The sequence below is a fragment of the Desmodus rotundus genome, chromosome 6 (genome assembly GCF_022682495.2).
Source record: "Desmodus rotundus isolate HL8 chromosome 6, HLdesRot8A.1, whole genome shotgun sequence".
Lineage (NCBI taxonomy): Eukaryota > Metazoa > Chordata > Mammalia > Chiroptera > Phyllostomidae > Desmodus > Desmodus rotundus.
In genome coordinates this window covers 134,073,963-134,092,093 of record NC_071392.1, presented here as the reverse complement: position 1 = coordinate 134,092,093, position 18,131 = coordinate 134,073,963, and the positions used below count along the sequence as shown (strand labels likewise).

Sequence of the window (18,131 nt, the reverse complement as noted above, 5' to 3'; positions counted from 1 at the left end):
AACAAAAACCCAATTCAAAAATAGGCAAAGAACTTGAATAAACATTTTTCCAAAGATGTAGAAATAGACAATAAGTACATGGAAAAATTGCTCACTATCAATTATCATTAAGGAAATGAATGTCAAAAACAGTGAGATACCACTTCTTACCCATTAGGATGGTTACTATCAAAAAAATAGAAACTAACAAACATTGGCGAGGATGTGAAAAAACTATAACTATTGTGATTGCCTTACTTTTCCTCCCAAGAATTTATACTATAATACAGTGACATAATCAGCAAATCATCTGCATACTTATATATTTATTTGACAAACCCATGTAAAGGCTAGTTTAAAACATAAATATATGTACATGTATTTTTACTTTACCACCTTCCCTTCTCCTATCCCTCCTCTTCCATCACAAAGCACGTTCAAAAACCACCTAATACCCAATCCATTTGCTTATAACAAAATATGACCAAAGAGCACAAAACTTAACCCCATTTAATGGGTTACATTTCCCACTATCATTCCATTAAAGTAAATGAAAGTTCTGTTACTATATAAACCAAAAGTCAACCCTAAAAATCTCAAAAGATAATGATTTTCAATTATAAATTATTACTTAGCTCCTTTTGTCCCACAACTGAGTCATTTTATTGGTCATCCATATCACGGGGAATAATTAAGGAAAAAGAGAAAACATGTATATGAGGGGGGACCCCCAAAAAACCCAGAAAGAATAAAAACTTGTGTATTTATTCTTTCATCTTTAAACTTCAGTCATCTTCAAAAAATTCTCTATTTGATGCAATATACCTATTGAGATGTTTTTTCCACTGCTCAAAACAGTTTTTGGACTTGTCAATTTTGATGCCTCTTTGCTTCTGCTGTTTGTTTGTTTCACCTCTTCCACATCAGCAAAATGGTTCCCCTTTGAGGACTTTTTCATGGGGAAACAAAAACAGTTCCTTGGGGCAAGATCAGGTGAATAGGAAGGGTGGGGCATGGGGTTCATGTCATTTTTGGTCAAAAACTGAACTCTTAGTAAGGTGTGGGCAGGTGAGCTCCTAAATCACCCATCATGAATTGGGCAAACATGCTGAGTCTTGAAAAAATTTCACTGAAGCTGAATGAAGCCTCTCACACCACCACCAGTTGGTACAATGGTACGGATGGGTTCCTAGAACACTCACCTAGCATATATTACATATATACTACAAGGGGCCTGACCTCCAGAAGATAATTATGTTTTTTTGGGGGGGTCTTCCCTCATATATGGTGGAAGAAATGGTTAAAATTATTTTGCTGAAAGGGGCACTGGTGTGGAACAATACTTAGCTTACTGTGTGAGAGACTTTTTATTTTGTTTTACGGTCAGTCATTATCATATACTGTTGAGTGGTAAATAGCATCTTGAATTTAGTACTAATTTTATATTGCCATCCTTACAAAATCTGTGAACAGAAGGTATGAGAAAATAATAATGATAAATTTTAAGTAATGATTAATGTCAAGTATTTAAACTAAGTTTCTAATACATTTTCCAAAAGTTTTCATGTAGTACAAGTCAATTTTCGCAGACACACTCTGTCAGAAACGTAACAAGGTGTCAATGAGCTGCTAACTGGAATAAGCAAAGCCGAAGTCTCATAATTTAATCAAAGGAGATAAAAGATATGATGATTAACCTATTTCAACCCACTTTACTGTTTATCAGAATATTACTATTAATCATTGCTAATCCCAGTTTAAATAAAAATATTAAATTTTAACATATAATTCTTAAAATATTTATCTTTTATAAAAATTCTTTCATTCCATAAATGTTTGCTCAGTTTTACCAACAAGTTAAAATTATTTTATCTAATAGAAATAATGTCTAAATTTTACCTTGCCATGCATATTTCTTCCCATTCAAGTCAATAGCAAAATCTTCAGGGTAGAAGTCAATTATACTAGAATCCTATATCAGGGAGAAAAGTAAAGATTCAAAACAAAAGTTACATGTTCTGTTACATAGAATTTGATAAAACTTTCATTTAAGTTATCAAGCCTGATGAGACACTGAGGTTTCATTCCTTCTAAAAACTGTTAAGATATCAGGTCATTAATCCCAGATCTAGTTAAAAAAAAAAATCAACAATTTAATTTTAAATGATGGGAAAAAAGTCATTATTACAGAATTGTAGAGCTGACAACTGTCAACTCAAGACAGTGAGCTAGGATTTTACTGACTAATAATTCCTACTTCCTGGCTTGGTCTCACTCTTTCTAGCTAGCACACAAAGCAAGCTCAATGATTTGAGATAGGTCAGTATTTGGAGCTCTTATAGCCACCACACAGGGCTGGAACAAGTAAAAACAGGCTGAGAACAAAACAGCTTGTCATAAGAATTTCTCCAAAACACAAATTCATTTTATTTACGGGGTGGGGTACTGATGACAAGAAATCAGAGGGAAAAAGTGAAAAATATACAGTAGAACTCAAATACTTTTGTTTCTTTACTTCACTGTTTCAACTGAGATGCAAAAGCAACTGTGATTAATGTTAGTAAAATGTATGAAAAAAACCCAGTTATCAACACATTCCAAATACTAAGACTCACTGGATCACTCATGAGCTTCCGCCATGATGGAGGTAGAAAGTTACCACTTGCAGCTGGAAAAACTCCCATAAGTTGTTCCAGTGGTTTAAACTTCAGGGAAGAAAAAAGTTTAAGATAAGACACAATTTCTAAGCCAAAATTCTATGGAATTAAATGGCTCTAAATAATCAAGCTTACCGGTTTAGTGCCCTTCTCAAAATCAGAAGGCATGTCTGCAATACCTTCGAAGTCTGAAGCAAATGGTGCATAATGGAATGGATAATACCACTTCCAGGAAGCACAGCCCTACAATCATTAAAAACAACAACAAAAATCTATTAATAATAGCCACAGCATAAAACCAAATAATAGACTATTAACCTACAATATTCCATCGATAAAACATACAACTTCTAGTATATATTCAAAATATTAATTTTTTCCACAAGTACTAAATGTGTTTTGATTAAATCTGGTTTCTGCAAGGCATCTTTAATAATCAATGAACACCAAACTTAACATTTACAGACATAATTTGGTTAAGATTTTTATCCTTAAAATGTGTTTTGTGACATTTTTCTACAACTCTAGAGCTGCCACCATCAAATATAATGAAAAGCAGCTGTTGCAGCTGACACTGAATTTATACAGATGAGTAAGGGGCATCATTGAAACAAGATTGAGAGTAAAACAGCCAAAAGCGTCATTTTGCAATTCCCTATTATATTTTCATGGGACAACTTTCTATTTACTGTAAAAATATTTAAGTAAACCATTCAAAGAGAAAGCAAAAGCAAGTTATAGTCATAGAAAAGACGAGTCCTCCTGATCGGTGTTTTGATTCTGTGCCTAGGGAATTAATATCTTAAGAGTAGAATAAAATATGAAATTAGAATATTTTACAATCAATACTGTATTACTGTTTAGTGCATTAAATGAATTTCTACTTATCAAGAAACTTCATCTATTCCCAGGTCACACCAAACCTAACTTGGTTTGCTTTCCACACCAGGTATTGTCTAACAATGTTATATCCTATATATGTTAACTAATCTCTCACCAGTCTGACATCTCAATTATCAAAGGTTTTAAGATATTACTTCAGTTAGAATGTACTTCACGTAATATCAATACATTACATGGAGGAGAGGATATCATTCAAATTCCTTTCAAATTGTTACTAGCATTTTCCAGATTATTAATTATTCAGTTATTTTATTCTAATTTTAAAAAAACACCAATTTTAATCATATGAAAGACAAAGTATACTTGACCACAGAATTCAATGATGAAATTCTTCAACACAACAAAAATTACCTTTGTTTATACATTAACATTTAAGGAGCTTTACAAACAAGTATTATTTAAGGTAATGAACTTCTAAATAAGAAACTTATAAAAAGGGAGTGTGGGTTTAATTTTAGAACATAGCTCATTAACATACATTATTATAGAAATCACTATCTTCCTAAAATTAGCTGGGGATTTAGAGGAAAATAATTCTTTTTATACCTGGTAATAATATCGAAGAACCCAGCAGAGCCCTTCAACATAAGATTGTACAACTTTACGACGAAATTTCTCATCAGCTGCATCAACATCAAACTTGTTCTTGTAGTACCGCTGCTTCCAACCAGCTTCCCATAGCCTAAGTCAAAGCCAGTTCATGTAGAATAAATATTCAGTTAACTGTCTACCAATTTATCACCCAAATCAACTTACATTTAGCATCCAGGTAAAATGTAAATGAGTTAAACAGTTATGCCAATACAACTTCATTTAGTTATTTCTAAAAAGTCCACTTTCACAGGATTTATTATGAACTTAAAACACCAAAAACCAAAACATGAACTAGTAAGGCCATTATAAAACTATATTTAAAAAAAAGAATAACCATTTTTTAAACTACTTTAATAACACTTGTTTGCTCAAATTTTCATACTGTTTTACATGGTTTTTTTTTTTTAATTTTAAAAATTTATTTATTTATTTATTTTTAGAGAAGGAAAGGAAGGGAGAAAGAGAGGGAGAGAAACATCAATGTGTGGTTGCCCCTTGCGTGCTTCCAACTGGGGACCTGGCCTGCAACCCAGGCATGTGCCCTAGACTGGGAATCCAACCAGCGACCCTTTGGTTCACAGGTTGGCATCAATCCACTGAACCACACCAGCCAGGACTCTTTTACATGTTTTTGATTGTGGAACAATTCTAAAACTACACTTTTAAGATTCAAATACTGAGCATATTTTATATTGGTCACGTTCCTCGGTTTGTTAAAACATATTTAAATTTACAAAAATAGTCAAATTGCTTTTTAAAAAAATAATTTGCACAATTAATTTTTTAAAAGGTAAAAACATTGTTTATTAAAAAAATAATCTAGGAACCAAGCAGACATTATGTATATATCTATTCTACCCTTGGGCCCCCTTATCCCTATTTGAGATAAAGAGTTGCTGTTGGCTTAAGGTATGTATGTACGTTCTGCTAAATTGAGAAGCAAGTCAATCGATTCGCTAAATTATCACTAATCACCAAAAACATAATGTGAAGAAGAACCCCATTTTCACCCAAAGTATGTTTTTTTACGTACTCATTTTTCATTCTCAAAAACATTTAAACATTTTATTGAAGGAAGAAAAGGAGGCAAAGACCACTTTAAAATAAAAAGACAAAAACACCAGGACAGATCAAGAACATCAAGATGATTCCCTATTAACGGGCTATTTTCTACTATGCATCAAATCTTACAAATTAACGGCAGTTGTGTTTCAGAATATACCATATCAATTTTAATTTCTCTCTCTAACACACACACACACACAGGATTCACAGAACATCAAGTAGGAGAAATATCTACTATCCATAATGTGCATTAGCACTATTTTACAGAAAATATCAATAAAATAAATGCCTAAAACCTCAAATATTTTTTTGATACAAGCATTTCTACCTTTATTGTCTTCAGGAACAGGATTAAACAATAGCGTACTAAATTAATCAAGTTAACTATTAAGCTAGTATTCACTGATTGATATAATGGCTACACAGTAAAACAAAAAACACTCTAAGAAGGAAGTCCAGAATTATAAAATCAGAGAATAAAAGCTCCGATCAGGTAAATGTTCAATCACAGGCCACCAGAGAACTCAGAATACCACATCAAAGAACATTTAGGAAAATGAAGTACCACACATGACAGTTGTGAAGTTTCTAATCATAAATACAAACACACCAGCTGTGTCCTATAAAAGCAGCATGAGCCGTGGACCATTATTGTTTGTTTACCTCTGACATATATCATTTCGCTAAATTCATAATGAGTTACAATTACTGATATCGTTGGTCTTTTGTATTTGGAGCCCAGGCCTCAAACCTAGATTTAATTACACAAGAGGCTGTTATACATACTATTGTTATATAATGACCAAAAACCATCTGAGTAAATTAAATAATCGAAGTTTTCTGTTTGAAATATACAGCTAAAGGGAAACTTCTCTCCCTGAAATACAACTGTGCATAGGTAAGTTTGTGGTTTTTAGGTAAGTTTGTGGTTTTTAAAAATATACATATTTATCTCTTAACCAAATGTTTTGCATATTTCATTTTGAGGAATAACCTTTTCAAATGAGAAGATTAAAACAAACTACATTAAGTATGCAAGTGTAACTGAACTTTCTGGGTTAAGCAACTTGAAAATTTAGTCTCAGAACTGTAACGTGATCGAAAACACCTCATGTCTAGCCAATCTAGTGCCTGGTCTCAGAGGAAAAAGCGGTTTTAGTATGCATGCAGGATGAAAACCTGCATGCATACTAATATAGACACTTAAGTTTAACAGCTATGGTTTACACATCTCACTGGAATTTACTGACTATTCTAACCCTCCACATTAATTACTAGTGGATAAAAAGATCACAGGCAAGCATCTGAAGGCACTACTGCTCTAAGCTAAATAGAATTAATTAGACCGCACCTATTTCAGCAATTTGCTAACAAAATGCTATGAAAAAAATGGCTTCACCTGACGTTATCCTCTGGCTCAGGTTCACTGTCACTGTCATCTGCTTTTCGTTTAATTCCTCCTAACGGAGACGGGGAACCATCAGAAGTGAAACTTGTATTAGGAGATACTGAAGGACTCTGCAGACAATTGCAACATTACAGAGGAGGGATTTAATTATTCATTTCACATAAGAAGTTACATCAAACTTCTATTACCACCATGTTTCGTGATACCACATTTTTTTAAAAGCTATCAAACAGATATGGTAAATATATTTAGAAAGTTCAAAGACTGATCTTGGCCTACTCCACCTCCCCACAAACAAGTAATACAGTACCAAACCTCTTGGGCTTAGATTTAAAAAAAAGAAAAAATTGAACACTCTAAGGACAAAACTGCTTCAAAAGAAAAAAGAAAAATTTAATTTTACACATTTAAAATGATAGGACTTAAGTATTTTTTTCTTTGGTAGTTCCCTCATATCACAAATTCATGATCACTTGCCATCAATTACATAACAAAGTTATAATTGGAAAAAAAATATGTATATAAATTAATAATGTATAAATAATACATTAAAATTCAATATTGGTAAGAACGAAGTTAAATAGTAAGTGTTCAACCTAGTACAACCACTCTGTAAAGCAACTGTCAAGACTCTGCAAGATAACTGTTAAGCTATTTTATATATACTGTTTTAAAATTCAATGTACAAATAAAAATCTATTAGTTATCTTAGAAAAATACAGATTTTATTATTTCAGACTTAGATGCCAATTTAAAGTATTATTTTAAAGTGAATTATTAGTACTGGCCCTGACTGCGTGGCCAGTTAGAGTGCCATCCTGACACACCAAAATTGTGGGTTTGATCCCTGGTCAGGGCATATAAAAGCATGAACCAATGAATGCGTACATAAGTGAAAAACAAATCGAGATCTCTCTTTCGGCCTCCCTCTTTCTCACTCTCTAAAAATTAAAAAAAAATAATTTTTAAAAATGTATTATCAGTATTATCTTCCCTCTGTACCTAACTCAATGAACATAGTAGCACCCTAAAGTATTTTAATATTTAATATTAGAATTATAATCTTCTGAAACCTTAGTTTTATGTTATATGAGCAAAACCATTGGCAGAAAAGGTTTTCATGGTACAAGTTCCTTCTGTTATTCACAGTATACTAGATATTTTGACTAAATTAAATTATTTTTAAGTTGAGAGCTGAGAAGGCTCTTTTAGTACTATAACTAAAACCTTAGCATAAAGGTGGTTCATACCACAGGCCAAGAATAGTTACAACAAAGCAAAATTGTATTTCACAGAGTTTATGACACTTTGACACTTTCCCTTTCAAAATGCGTATTATCAATTTTATCATGATACTATATGGCCAATACTGTCAAAAAATAAACATTAATAAAAATAAACCCAGGAAGGAACTGTTGTTGTACTTGGAAAATGAGATGGGTATTTTAGACAAACAGATCTGAGTTTGAAACAGCAAGTCTAATCTTTACTGACTGTATGGTCCTGCACATTTTATTTAACCTATGTCAGCCTCCACTTCAAATGGAGATAGATGATAATGTTCTATCTCTTTACAGGTTATTGCAAGGAATAAAATAATGTGTGAAAGATTAATAACATACTACCTGCCTGGCACAAGGTAGTTAACCATTCAGTAACTTACCATTTTTTTTAAAAAAAATTGGTTTTAGAGAGACAGGAAGGGGAGGGAGAAAGACAGGGAGAGAAAGAGGGGAGAGAAACAGAAACAGAGAAAGAGAGAAACAGGGAGGGAGGGAGAGGGAAAGAAACAATGATTTGTTATTCCACTTATATATTCATTGGTTGATTCTCACATGTGGCCTGGCTGGGGATGAAACTAGAAGCCTTGACATATTGGGATGAGGCTCTAACAGACTGAACTACCTGGCCAGGGCTCATCATCATTATTGTTTTTTTCTATTTTATCCTCCCCTGAGGACATTTTTTTTTCATTGCTTTTTGGAGAGACGGGAAGGAAAGAGAGAAACACCGATGGGAGAGAGAAGCATCAATTGGTTGCTTACTGCTTGTGCCTAGACCAGAGATCACATGTTCCCAGACTGGGAATCGAACCTGCAACCTTTTGGTTATGGAAATGATGCTCCAACCTGCTGAGCCATACTGGCCAGGGTTCTTTGTCATTTTTTAAACCCAACAGTAATCCACTTAGATCAATTATGAGAGTTATGTTTTTATCTACTAAGTACAGAGAAGGTTTTTTTTTGGTGGCCTGTGAAATGCTGCTTTATATTTATTATTTTTTAATTATATTCTATTGATTATGCTATTATAGTTTTTGCAACTTTCCCCCCTTTATTCCCCCTTCACTCTGCATCCCCCCGCCTTAGTTCATGTCCATGGTTGTACATATAAAGTTCTTTGAGTCCTCTGTTTCCTATACCATTTTTGCCCTCTCCCCATCTATTTAATGCTTACCAATCATGCTGCTTCTTCCCTGTAGCTTTCCCCACTTTTTCTCTCCTCCCCCATCCCACTGAAAACCCTCCATGTGATGTCCATTTCTGATTCTGTTCCTGTTCTACTTGTTTGCTTAGTTTTTTTGTTTGTTTGTTTTTTTAGGTTCATTTCTTGATCGTTGTGAATTTGTTGTCATTTTACTGCCATATTTTTGATCTTCCTTTTCTTAGATAAGTCCCTTTCATATTTCATATAATAATAGCTTGGTGATGATGAGCTCCTTTAATTTGACCTTATCTGGGAAGCACTTTATCTGCCCTTCCATTCTAAATGATAGCTTTGCTGGATACAGTAATCTTGGATGTAGGTAGGCCCTTGCCTTTCATGACTTGGAATACTTCTTGCCAGTCCCTTCTTGCCTGTAAGGTTTCTTTTGAGAAATCAGCTCATAGCCTTATGGCCACTCCTTTGTAGGTAACTCTTTCCTTCCCTCTTGCTGCTTTTAAGATTGTCTGTTTGTCTTTAATATTGGGTAAGTTAATGATGATGTACCTTGGTGTGTTCCTCCTTGGTTCCAACTTCTTTGGGACTCTCTGGGTTTCCTGGACTTCCTGGAATTCTATTTCCTTCGCCAGATCAGGGAAGTTTTCCTTCATTATTTGTTCAAATAAGTTTTCAATTTCTTGTTGTTGTTCTTCTTTGTCTGACACCCCTATAATTCAGATATTGGAACACTTCAGGTTGTCCCAGAGATTCCTCAGTCTCTTTTTATTTTTTTGAATTCTTGTTTCTTCATTCTGTTCCTGTTGGATGTTTATTTCTTCCTTTTGTTCCAAATCGTTGTTTTGAGTCTTGGTTTCCTTCCTGTCACTGTTTGTTCCCTGAATATTTTGCTTTATTTCATTTTGGGTATCTTCCATTTTTCAACCAAACTCAATCAGTTCTGTGAGCATTTTGATTACCAGGGCTTTAAATTCTCTATCAGATAGGTTGGCTATATCCTCCCTGATTAGCTCTCTTTCTGTGGTTTTGCACTGTTCTTTCATTTTGGCCCTATTTCTGTTAAGTTGTAAGCAGGCGGGATCTTCGGTATTCACCAAGGCAGGGCAGCCCTCTTTCTGCGCCAATGTGCTGCCTGTGGGAAAGGGACCAGAGAGGGAACAGTGCAGCTCCCCTGTTTGTCTCTAGCATACTCTTCAATGAACTCTCCTGTGAGACTGGGTTTTTTTCCCAGTGCAACAACCATGGTTGTAATCTACAACCACCACTGAATCTCAGTTTCCCCTTAAGTCAGCCCCTCTTATGCAGCCTGCCAACGCTCTGCAGCCAGCCCCACCCCCACAGTCCACTGCCTCACCTTACCAGTCTGGTTGCTCTCTTTGACTGTTTCTTTAATTCCGTGGTTGTCAGAGATCCATGCAGTTTCTGGCACTTCTGGTTGTTTGATTTTCCATTGGTTGTTTTTCTCCTTTTGGTTGTGTGAGGAAGCAAAGGGTTTCTACCTACGCCTCCATTTTGGCCAGAACTAGTACAGAGTCGTTGTTACAAAAAGCAAACTTTCCCAAATTGACAAACAACACATAAACTCTATCTTTAGATAACAAAAATAATATTATACCTTCAAGAAAAAAAAAGGTATTTGTTCTTCAATACTAAATCTCCTAGTTCTCCTTTCTGTTCCATCTTTTCTAATAAAAGTAATTCTTTCCTGAACATACCAGATTCGTGACACTTCAAATTTCTGTTTTAAAAAAGATTTTATTTATTTATTTTTAGAGAGGAGGAAGGGGGGGAGAAAGAGAGGGAGAGAAACATCGATGTGTGGTTGCCTCTCATGCACCCCCTACCGTGGACCTGGCCTGCGACCCAGGCATGGGAATTGAACTGATGACCTTCTGGTTCTCAGGCTAGTGTGCTCAATCCACTGAGCCACACCAGCCAGGGCTCAAATTTTATTTGAAAATACTATTTTTGCAATCAATCTTATTAAACTAAGACTGGCCACAGATATAATGAAAGCACACTTCAGAATGCAATATTTAAAAGCACTTATATGAAATAATTAAAAACATGTACGAGGAAATAAAAGCTATGTAATAGAGCATTAACAATGCAGACCATCAGTAGACTCTCGTCAACTACTGGAGACTAATATGCCAAACATTTAGAAAAAATAAAACATAACCTTAAAGGCTTCCCTTTAAATTAACATCATGATTTTAAATTAATTTTATAATTTTACTTCATGATTTCTCTAAATTTGGAACATTCTAGATGAAAATTCCTCCATACAAAGACTCCAAAGAAATAATTGTGTCAAGAGGAATTAAGACCTGATCAAATAAGCAACCTAATCATCAATCTCCCCACTCCTATTCTCATGGCAGACATGACGCAACAGTGGGTCTAGTCCTATAAAATCTGAATTTAATATTGGAATCTTTCACAAAGCATCATAGCTGGCACAGTTTAAACCTTGCCTCCCTGAGATTAAGAGAAAAGTATTCTATTATCAACATGCTGTTTGAGAATATTTGTTACTCTCAGTTCTACTCTAGAGGGGACTATAATCACTATCATCTTAAATAATGGACATCAGTTTTCTTCTGTTCTATTCATGTCTCATTGCAATCTCTTTCACTGACCTTCCACATCCCACTCTACTAACGCTTTAAGGAATAAGACAAGAAAACAAGTGTCAAACAGAACAAAAACACAACAGAAGCCTAGGCTGCTTCTCCCAAGAGATACAAAATCTCAGTTCTCAAATTCCAAATCTAAGCTCCCTAAAAAATTTCTAGGTATGAATTTATGGCAATGCAAATTCAATCAGTCTCCTGATATGGCCAAACTTCTACATACAGTATTGCCCTGTAATAAGGGATTTAGCATCAACACAGTAACTATCAGAATAAAAATTAAACATCCAAACTTATGCCATTTCCTTGTGTATAGCATAGCAATGATTATATACTATCTTGCCTCCCTCTATAACACATTCTCTTTCACTCATGCCTACTATCCCCAAAAAAGCAGTAACTTTGATTATCTGCTGTCTGTGAATGTCAGCTGACAGTCTATTCCCTCACCCCTGCTGCTGCCCCACCATGTGCTGTGAGCTCATGGTCTATTGGCACTATTACAAGAAGCTGAGTTTGGAGAGTGACAGTTTAGGCAGTTAAGAGTACCTATGTTTGAGAAACAAGGATTATTCTGCAAAATGACCATCACTGATCCCTAGAAGGAAAAGGGAAATAGTATAGCCCACATTACTATCTTGCTCCAGCTATGAGACATTTGTATGACCATATCATGCTTCTAGCATCATCACCTAGTACCTTTGTCCTATTTGCATTACAGAATCACTACAGCCACTTAGCTATATGTGTATATATTTACATATATTTTTTTCACATCATTTGCGTATTTTCATATTGATAAAAATGAATTTAACAAAATTAAAAATATTTCAAGGCAAAAGAAATTGAAAAATAACCTATAAAACAACTCCCACCTAAGTAATAAAATTCACACACAGCTGCAAGAGGCACCTGATATTCATCACTCTTCAATGCCACATAAAAGTCAGTCACTTACAGAGTTATTCTGCATCCTCATTTCATAGGCTGCTTGTCTCGGATTACTGGCTACTTGAGAAATTGGTGAACTTCTTGAACCCAAGGCATGAGGGGTTAATATTCCACCAGGAGTGAAAGCTGGTTGATCTCTCTAACATAAAGGGAAATAGATGTAGAAATTAAAATTAAATCACAGCACAGATGATTGGAAGAAAAAAAAGGCAACAAAATAAAGAGCCCCAGTGTAAGCACTTAAAAGATGAAAATGGATTTCCGTTAATATTACAAAATTATTGACACTAATTTGATTGTAACTTACCCAGTAAACAACAGTCTGTAATATTTTATAACTCTGCTCTACAAGTATATATAAATCACTGTTATGATATATACAGAAAATCTATTCAAATCTAATTAGGCCATTCTATTCTATTATGTTTACTTAAAATTTCAGAATACACTGAAGACATAATTTTAGGCAAATAAATAAAACTATTAAAATAAAAAATGAGTGAAGAGTTTGATTTATACTTAAAAATATAATTTTAATTTACTCTTCACCTTACCAGAATTTAACTCTTTCTATTTAATTAGAGCTATGCTTAAAGTTGTAATAGGAAACAGTTGTGGCTGGCTAATAAAAGACAGATCTTTAAAATAGATATTTACTGAAAGAAATTATATATAAGGTAGGAAATAAATATGCCCTTCCCAATTTAAGTGATTTTGAACCTAAATGCTAATAAACAACTCTACTTTTCTCCCTTCTAGGTTCCTGAAATTGCTCAATTCCAATGAAATACAGTAACAAAATGCAGTCCCTAAATTCCCTGAATTTAAAATCTGTAAGGAAGACAAGAAAACAAGAACTAAAGAAGTGACTATAAAGCATGCAATTAAGAAAACAAATATCACAGCAAGAAGCACCAGAGTTAAAAGAAAAAACTCTTAAACTTAGACTACAAGCAGAAGCAACAGGGAGACTTTGTGGAAAAGGCAAGATATGAAGGAGTTGTGAAGTCAAAAATCCATTTGGAAGTACCAAATGAAAGTAATGCTCTGAATCTGGAGGGATATGGTATATATATGCATAAAAGGCAGAAGGAGAAAAGCTGGGTAGCTAGAATTCAACCAGATCCTTGTGTACTCTGCAAGCCGTATGAAGAAAAAACTGTATTCTGAGGGGACCAGAGAGTTACTAATGATTTCCATAGAGAAACAACAAAGTTTTGAGTGTCATGGTCTGGGAAGACCAACCTAACAAAGACGTAAACAGACTGTAGTAACTTTCAAGAGGATACAAAGGGTTAACTGTTTTTATTACAAAAGTATTACCTGACTATTGTAAAAAATTCAAATAACTAAGTGCCATCCAGCCCCTCCTGCCCCTCAAGTGTATCCCTTCAGACGCCAGACCAGAATAAGGACTTCTTTAAAATCAACACTAGGACTTCCAGTCAAGATGGCGGCACAGGTAAACACAGCTCACCTCTTCCCACAACTATTATCAATGTAACAACTAAAGTATAGAACCACCATCAGAACCATCAGAAATCAAGGTAAACAGAAGTCCTACAACTACAGAATTAAAGACACCACACCAAGACTAGAAAGAGGGGTGGAGACACAGAACAGGTTGGTCCCATGTATGGCAGACAAAAATCAGGAGGGATATCTCAACAGTGAAGGGTCCCAGCCCCACACTAGGCCCTCCAGCCCAGGGTTCCAATGCCAGGAAGAGAAGTCTCCATAACTTCAGTCTAGAAAAACAAGCAGGATTGAGGCTGCAGAAGACCGAAACTGCTGGAGTCCCAGGCAGTTCCTCTCAAAGGTCCTGTGCACAGACTTACTTGGCCTTACTCCCTCTGGGCTCCAGCAGAGGGGCAGCAGACTGAAAGGCACCAGAGACATATGAGGAGGAACTGAACTGCCCAGCACCAGGGCCAAGAGCTGGGGGATGCACCTTGAGTACTTAGCTTGGGTGATAGGGGAGGCTGTGCCACTGGACCCTATAGTAAACCTACTATATAAGGACACTCTACCAAGCCTGGGAGACATAGCAGCTCTATCTAATACACAGAAACAAACAGAGGCTGCCAAAATGAGGAGACAAAGAAACATGGCCCAAATAAAACAGAACAAAACTCCAGAAAAAACAAACAAAATGGAGACAAGCAATCTACTAGCTGCAGAGTTCCAAACACTGGATATAAGGATGCACAATGAACTTAGTGAGAACTTCAACAGAGTAAAAAAGATCCACTCAGAAACAAAGGATACATTAACTGAAATAAAGACCAATTTACAGGAAATCGATAGCAGAGTGGATGAAGCCCAGTATCAAATCAGCATTTGGGATGTAAGGAAGCAAAAAAAAAAACCAAAACCAAAACCAAAATAAAATTTAAAAAAAACCCCACCAATGAGAACAGGAAGAAGAAAAAAATCCCCCCAAATGAGGAGGGTGTAAGGTGCCTCTGAGACAATTTCAAGCACACCATCATTTGCATCAGGGGGACACCAGAAGGAGAAGAAAAAGAACAAGAAATTGGAAACCTATTTGAAAAAATAATGACAGATAACTTCCTTAACTTGGTGAAGAAAATAGATTAAGTCCAGGAAGCCCAGAGTGTCAAACCAGGCAAAATGAACTCAGAGAGGCCCACACCAAGGCACAACATAATTAAAATGCCAAAGGTTAACCATAAAGAGAGAATCTTAAAAGCAGCAAGAGAAAAGCAGTTAGTGACCTCCAAGGGAGCTCCCGTAAGACTCAAGGTGATTTCTCAAAAGAAACTTTGCAGGCTAAAAGGGACTAGCAAAAAATATTCAGAATGATGAAAAGCAAGAACCCACACCTAAGATTACTCTAACCAGCAAAGCTATCATTTAGAATTGAAGGACAAGTAAAGAACTTCCCACACAAGAAAAAGCTAGAGGAGTTCATTACCACCAAACCACTATTACATGAAATGTTAAAGGGTCTTCTTTAAGAAGATTAAAAAAGTGAACAATAAAATGGTGATAATACATATCTATCAACAATTGAATCTAAAAAACAAAGCAAACAAACAAGCAGAACAGAAACAAAACCATGGATACAGAGGATGTTTTGATGGTTGCCAAATAGGAAGGGGTGGGTAATGGGTGAAAAAGGTGAAAGTATTAAGAAGTACAAATTGGTAGTTACGGCATAGTCATGAGGATGTCAGTACTGTATAGGGAATAGAGGAGGCAAAGAACATATATGAATGACCCATGAACATGGATAACGACATTGGGACTGCCTGAGGGAGGGAGGGGGCTGAGTGGAGAGGGGAAAGGTGGAAATACGGGGACAACTGTGATAGCATAAAGAATAAAATGTAATTTTTTAAAATAAAATAAAATTGACACTTGCATTTTTTTTCTAGGTAAGAAGGCAGCCCAGTGAACTCTATGTCCCTAGCCAACTCCCACTGGATAAGGAATAAAAAGCTATTGTAATAAACTACTTCCTCCCAAACTGTAAAGTTATGCTACAGCCAATGTTTCAAAATTAATTCAAACTCACCTTCATTCTCTTTCTTTTTTCTTTCTGTCGTCTTCTAAAACTGTCCTAAAAGTATAAAATCCACATATTCTGTCAAATAATTACACAAAAATGTAAGAGTTAAACATTATCAGGAATAATTTAGGAGGCAATTAAAGTTTTAAAGGAAGACCTCAGAAACCTAGGTACATAATTAAACTATGTAATGGACTATATGTTTAAAGTGCTGCTTACCAGAACTTTAGATGGGTAGAGAGCATTCTGTATTGAGTTTAGATACAATTTAATTGTTCCTTTTTTTTCCCCACACAGTTTTTGATATAATTTCACAAAGTATGGAAGACTCATGACAAAGACCATTGGTTTTAGCCTGGAGCAAACAGGCTCCCAATATGAAGAAGATACAAATGAGTAAGGAAACAAATAATTCTAAGTTGTAGCTGAATTCAGTTAATAATCAAGATATCAAATTTAAAGATGTTGACAAGAGAATTTAGTAACAAGCCTGTGTTACCTAAAAAAAGGCTTGACAGTTTCTGACTCTGTAACATCTATGGCATAAGTGGGTAAAGAGAGAAGTGGGCTTTATACAAACACTACTCCCACCTCTGGTTCCAAAAAGTCAATCTAATGCAAGAAAGAAAAATTCATATGTTTGCACTGCATATTCTGTGCCAATTTAACTCACAGGAAAGGGTCCTGTCTGCAGTGATAAGTTTTCAAAATGTAGCCATGGTTTCAACTTCCTAGGATTGGGGTTATTTTGCTCTCCACTATTTGGACCATTCAAAGGCCTCCTCTATCCCCGAAAGCACTCCTCTTATGCCCAAGATTCAGTGCCTGTGAAGGCACTGAAATGACAGCTAAGATGGCCGTGGCTGCAGCTGTGGCCTAAAACAGGGCCATCTGGTACTGTACTGTCATTCTACTAGCTTCATTTCTCTCTCTTCCAATCACTACTGCCAACTGCAATATGTGTTAACAAAATGTTTTCTGCCAAAAGAGGGCCTGAATGTTGAATACACAGTGACTGACTACCTTGAAATCTCCCAAGATATGAAAACCACCAACTTATTTAATCAAGCTTTTACCCCATCTTTAATTAAACTTCTCTTACCTAAGTCACCACTGACTTACAACTGCAAAATCCATTACTCTGTTCTCAGTCCTTATCTGACCATGACTCTTTCCTTCTTGAATCACGCTCTTCACTTGTCTTCTAGGACACCACACTCACCTGGTTCTCCTCTTTCACTCTTGCTGCTTGCCCTTACTCCTCAACTGCCCAACCTCTTAATGTTGGTGTTCATCTGAGACCAATACTTGGACCTTGCCACTTTTCTACTCTCACGGGAGTAAATAACCTAGCCTCATGGCTTTAAACATCATCTATATGCTTATGACTGAGTGGAGAGTGAGGATCTCTCCCCACACAGAATCTAAAATGGAATCCCTGCCCCAGATTTGCACTCTCCAGGTTTTCTCATCACAGTTGTTCAGACCATTTTTCAACTGCTCAGACAAAATGCCTTGTAATCATTCTTTATAGCTTTCTTTCTCTCACCTAGCCTTTAACTCATTAGCCAATCTCATTAGTTCCATCTTCAAAACATACAGAATCCAGCTATCTCCCGTCATATCCATTATGACTACACTAGCTCCCTTGGACTTGGCTTAGCATTTCTTTGCCTCCATACTAACTGGGTTCACTTCTCCTAAATGGGGTCATTGCCTCTATCTTTGCCTCCATACAGTGAGTCTCAATGTAAGAGCTAGTGAGCCTTTTATGATTGATATGTGTACATTCTTGTCACTTTCATACTCAAAACTCTCTAGAATGAAAGCTGAAGTCCTCATAATGACCTGAAGGGTCCTACCAGATCTAGCCCTCCATCATTTTTCTGACTTCTATTACCTTTCCTTTGCTTCCTCTGCTCCTACCACACTGGCTCCTTGCTGTTCTGTGAACATCTGGG

General features: G+C 35.7%; 1 protein-coding gene across 3 annotated transcripts in view; it reads right to left on the bottom strand.

Annotated features, from left to right (window-relative positions):
- The window catches only part of XRN2 (5'-3' exoribonuclease 2), a 115,270-nt gene that overhangs the window by 59,706 nt on the left and 37,433 nt on the right, over positions 1-18,131 (bottom strand). For all 3 annotated transcript variants that reach the window (XM_024559838.4, XM_053925948.2, XM_071221802.1), the window contains 7 exons: positions 16,177-16,221; positions 12,643-12,774; positions 6,598-6,716; positions 4,086-4,221; positions 2,772-2,879; positions 2,595-2,684; positions 1,879-1,951 (listed from right to left, as the gene is read on the bottom strand). In XM_024559838.4, the coding sequence (XP_024415606.1) occupies positions 1,879-1,951; positions 2,595-2,684; positions 2,772-2,879; positions 4,086-4,221; positions 6,598-6,716; positions 12,643-12,774; positions 16,177-16,221 (703 nt within the window). The remainder of the gene's footprint in view (positions 1-1,878; positions 1,952-2,594; positions 2,685-2,771; positions 2,880-4,085; positions 4,222-6,597; positions 6,717-12,642; positions 12,775-16,176; positions 16,222-18,131) is intronic.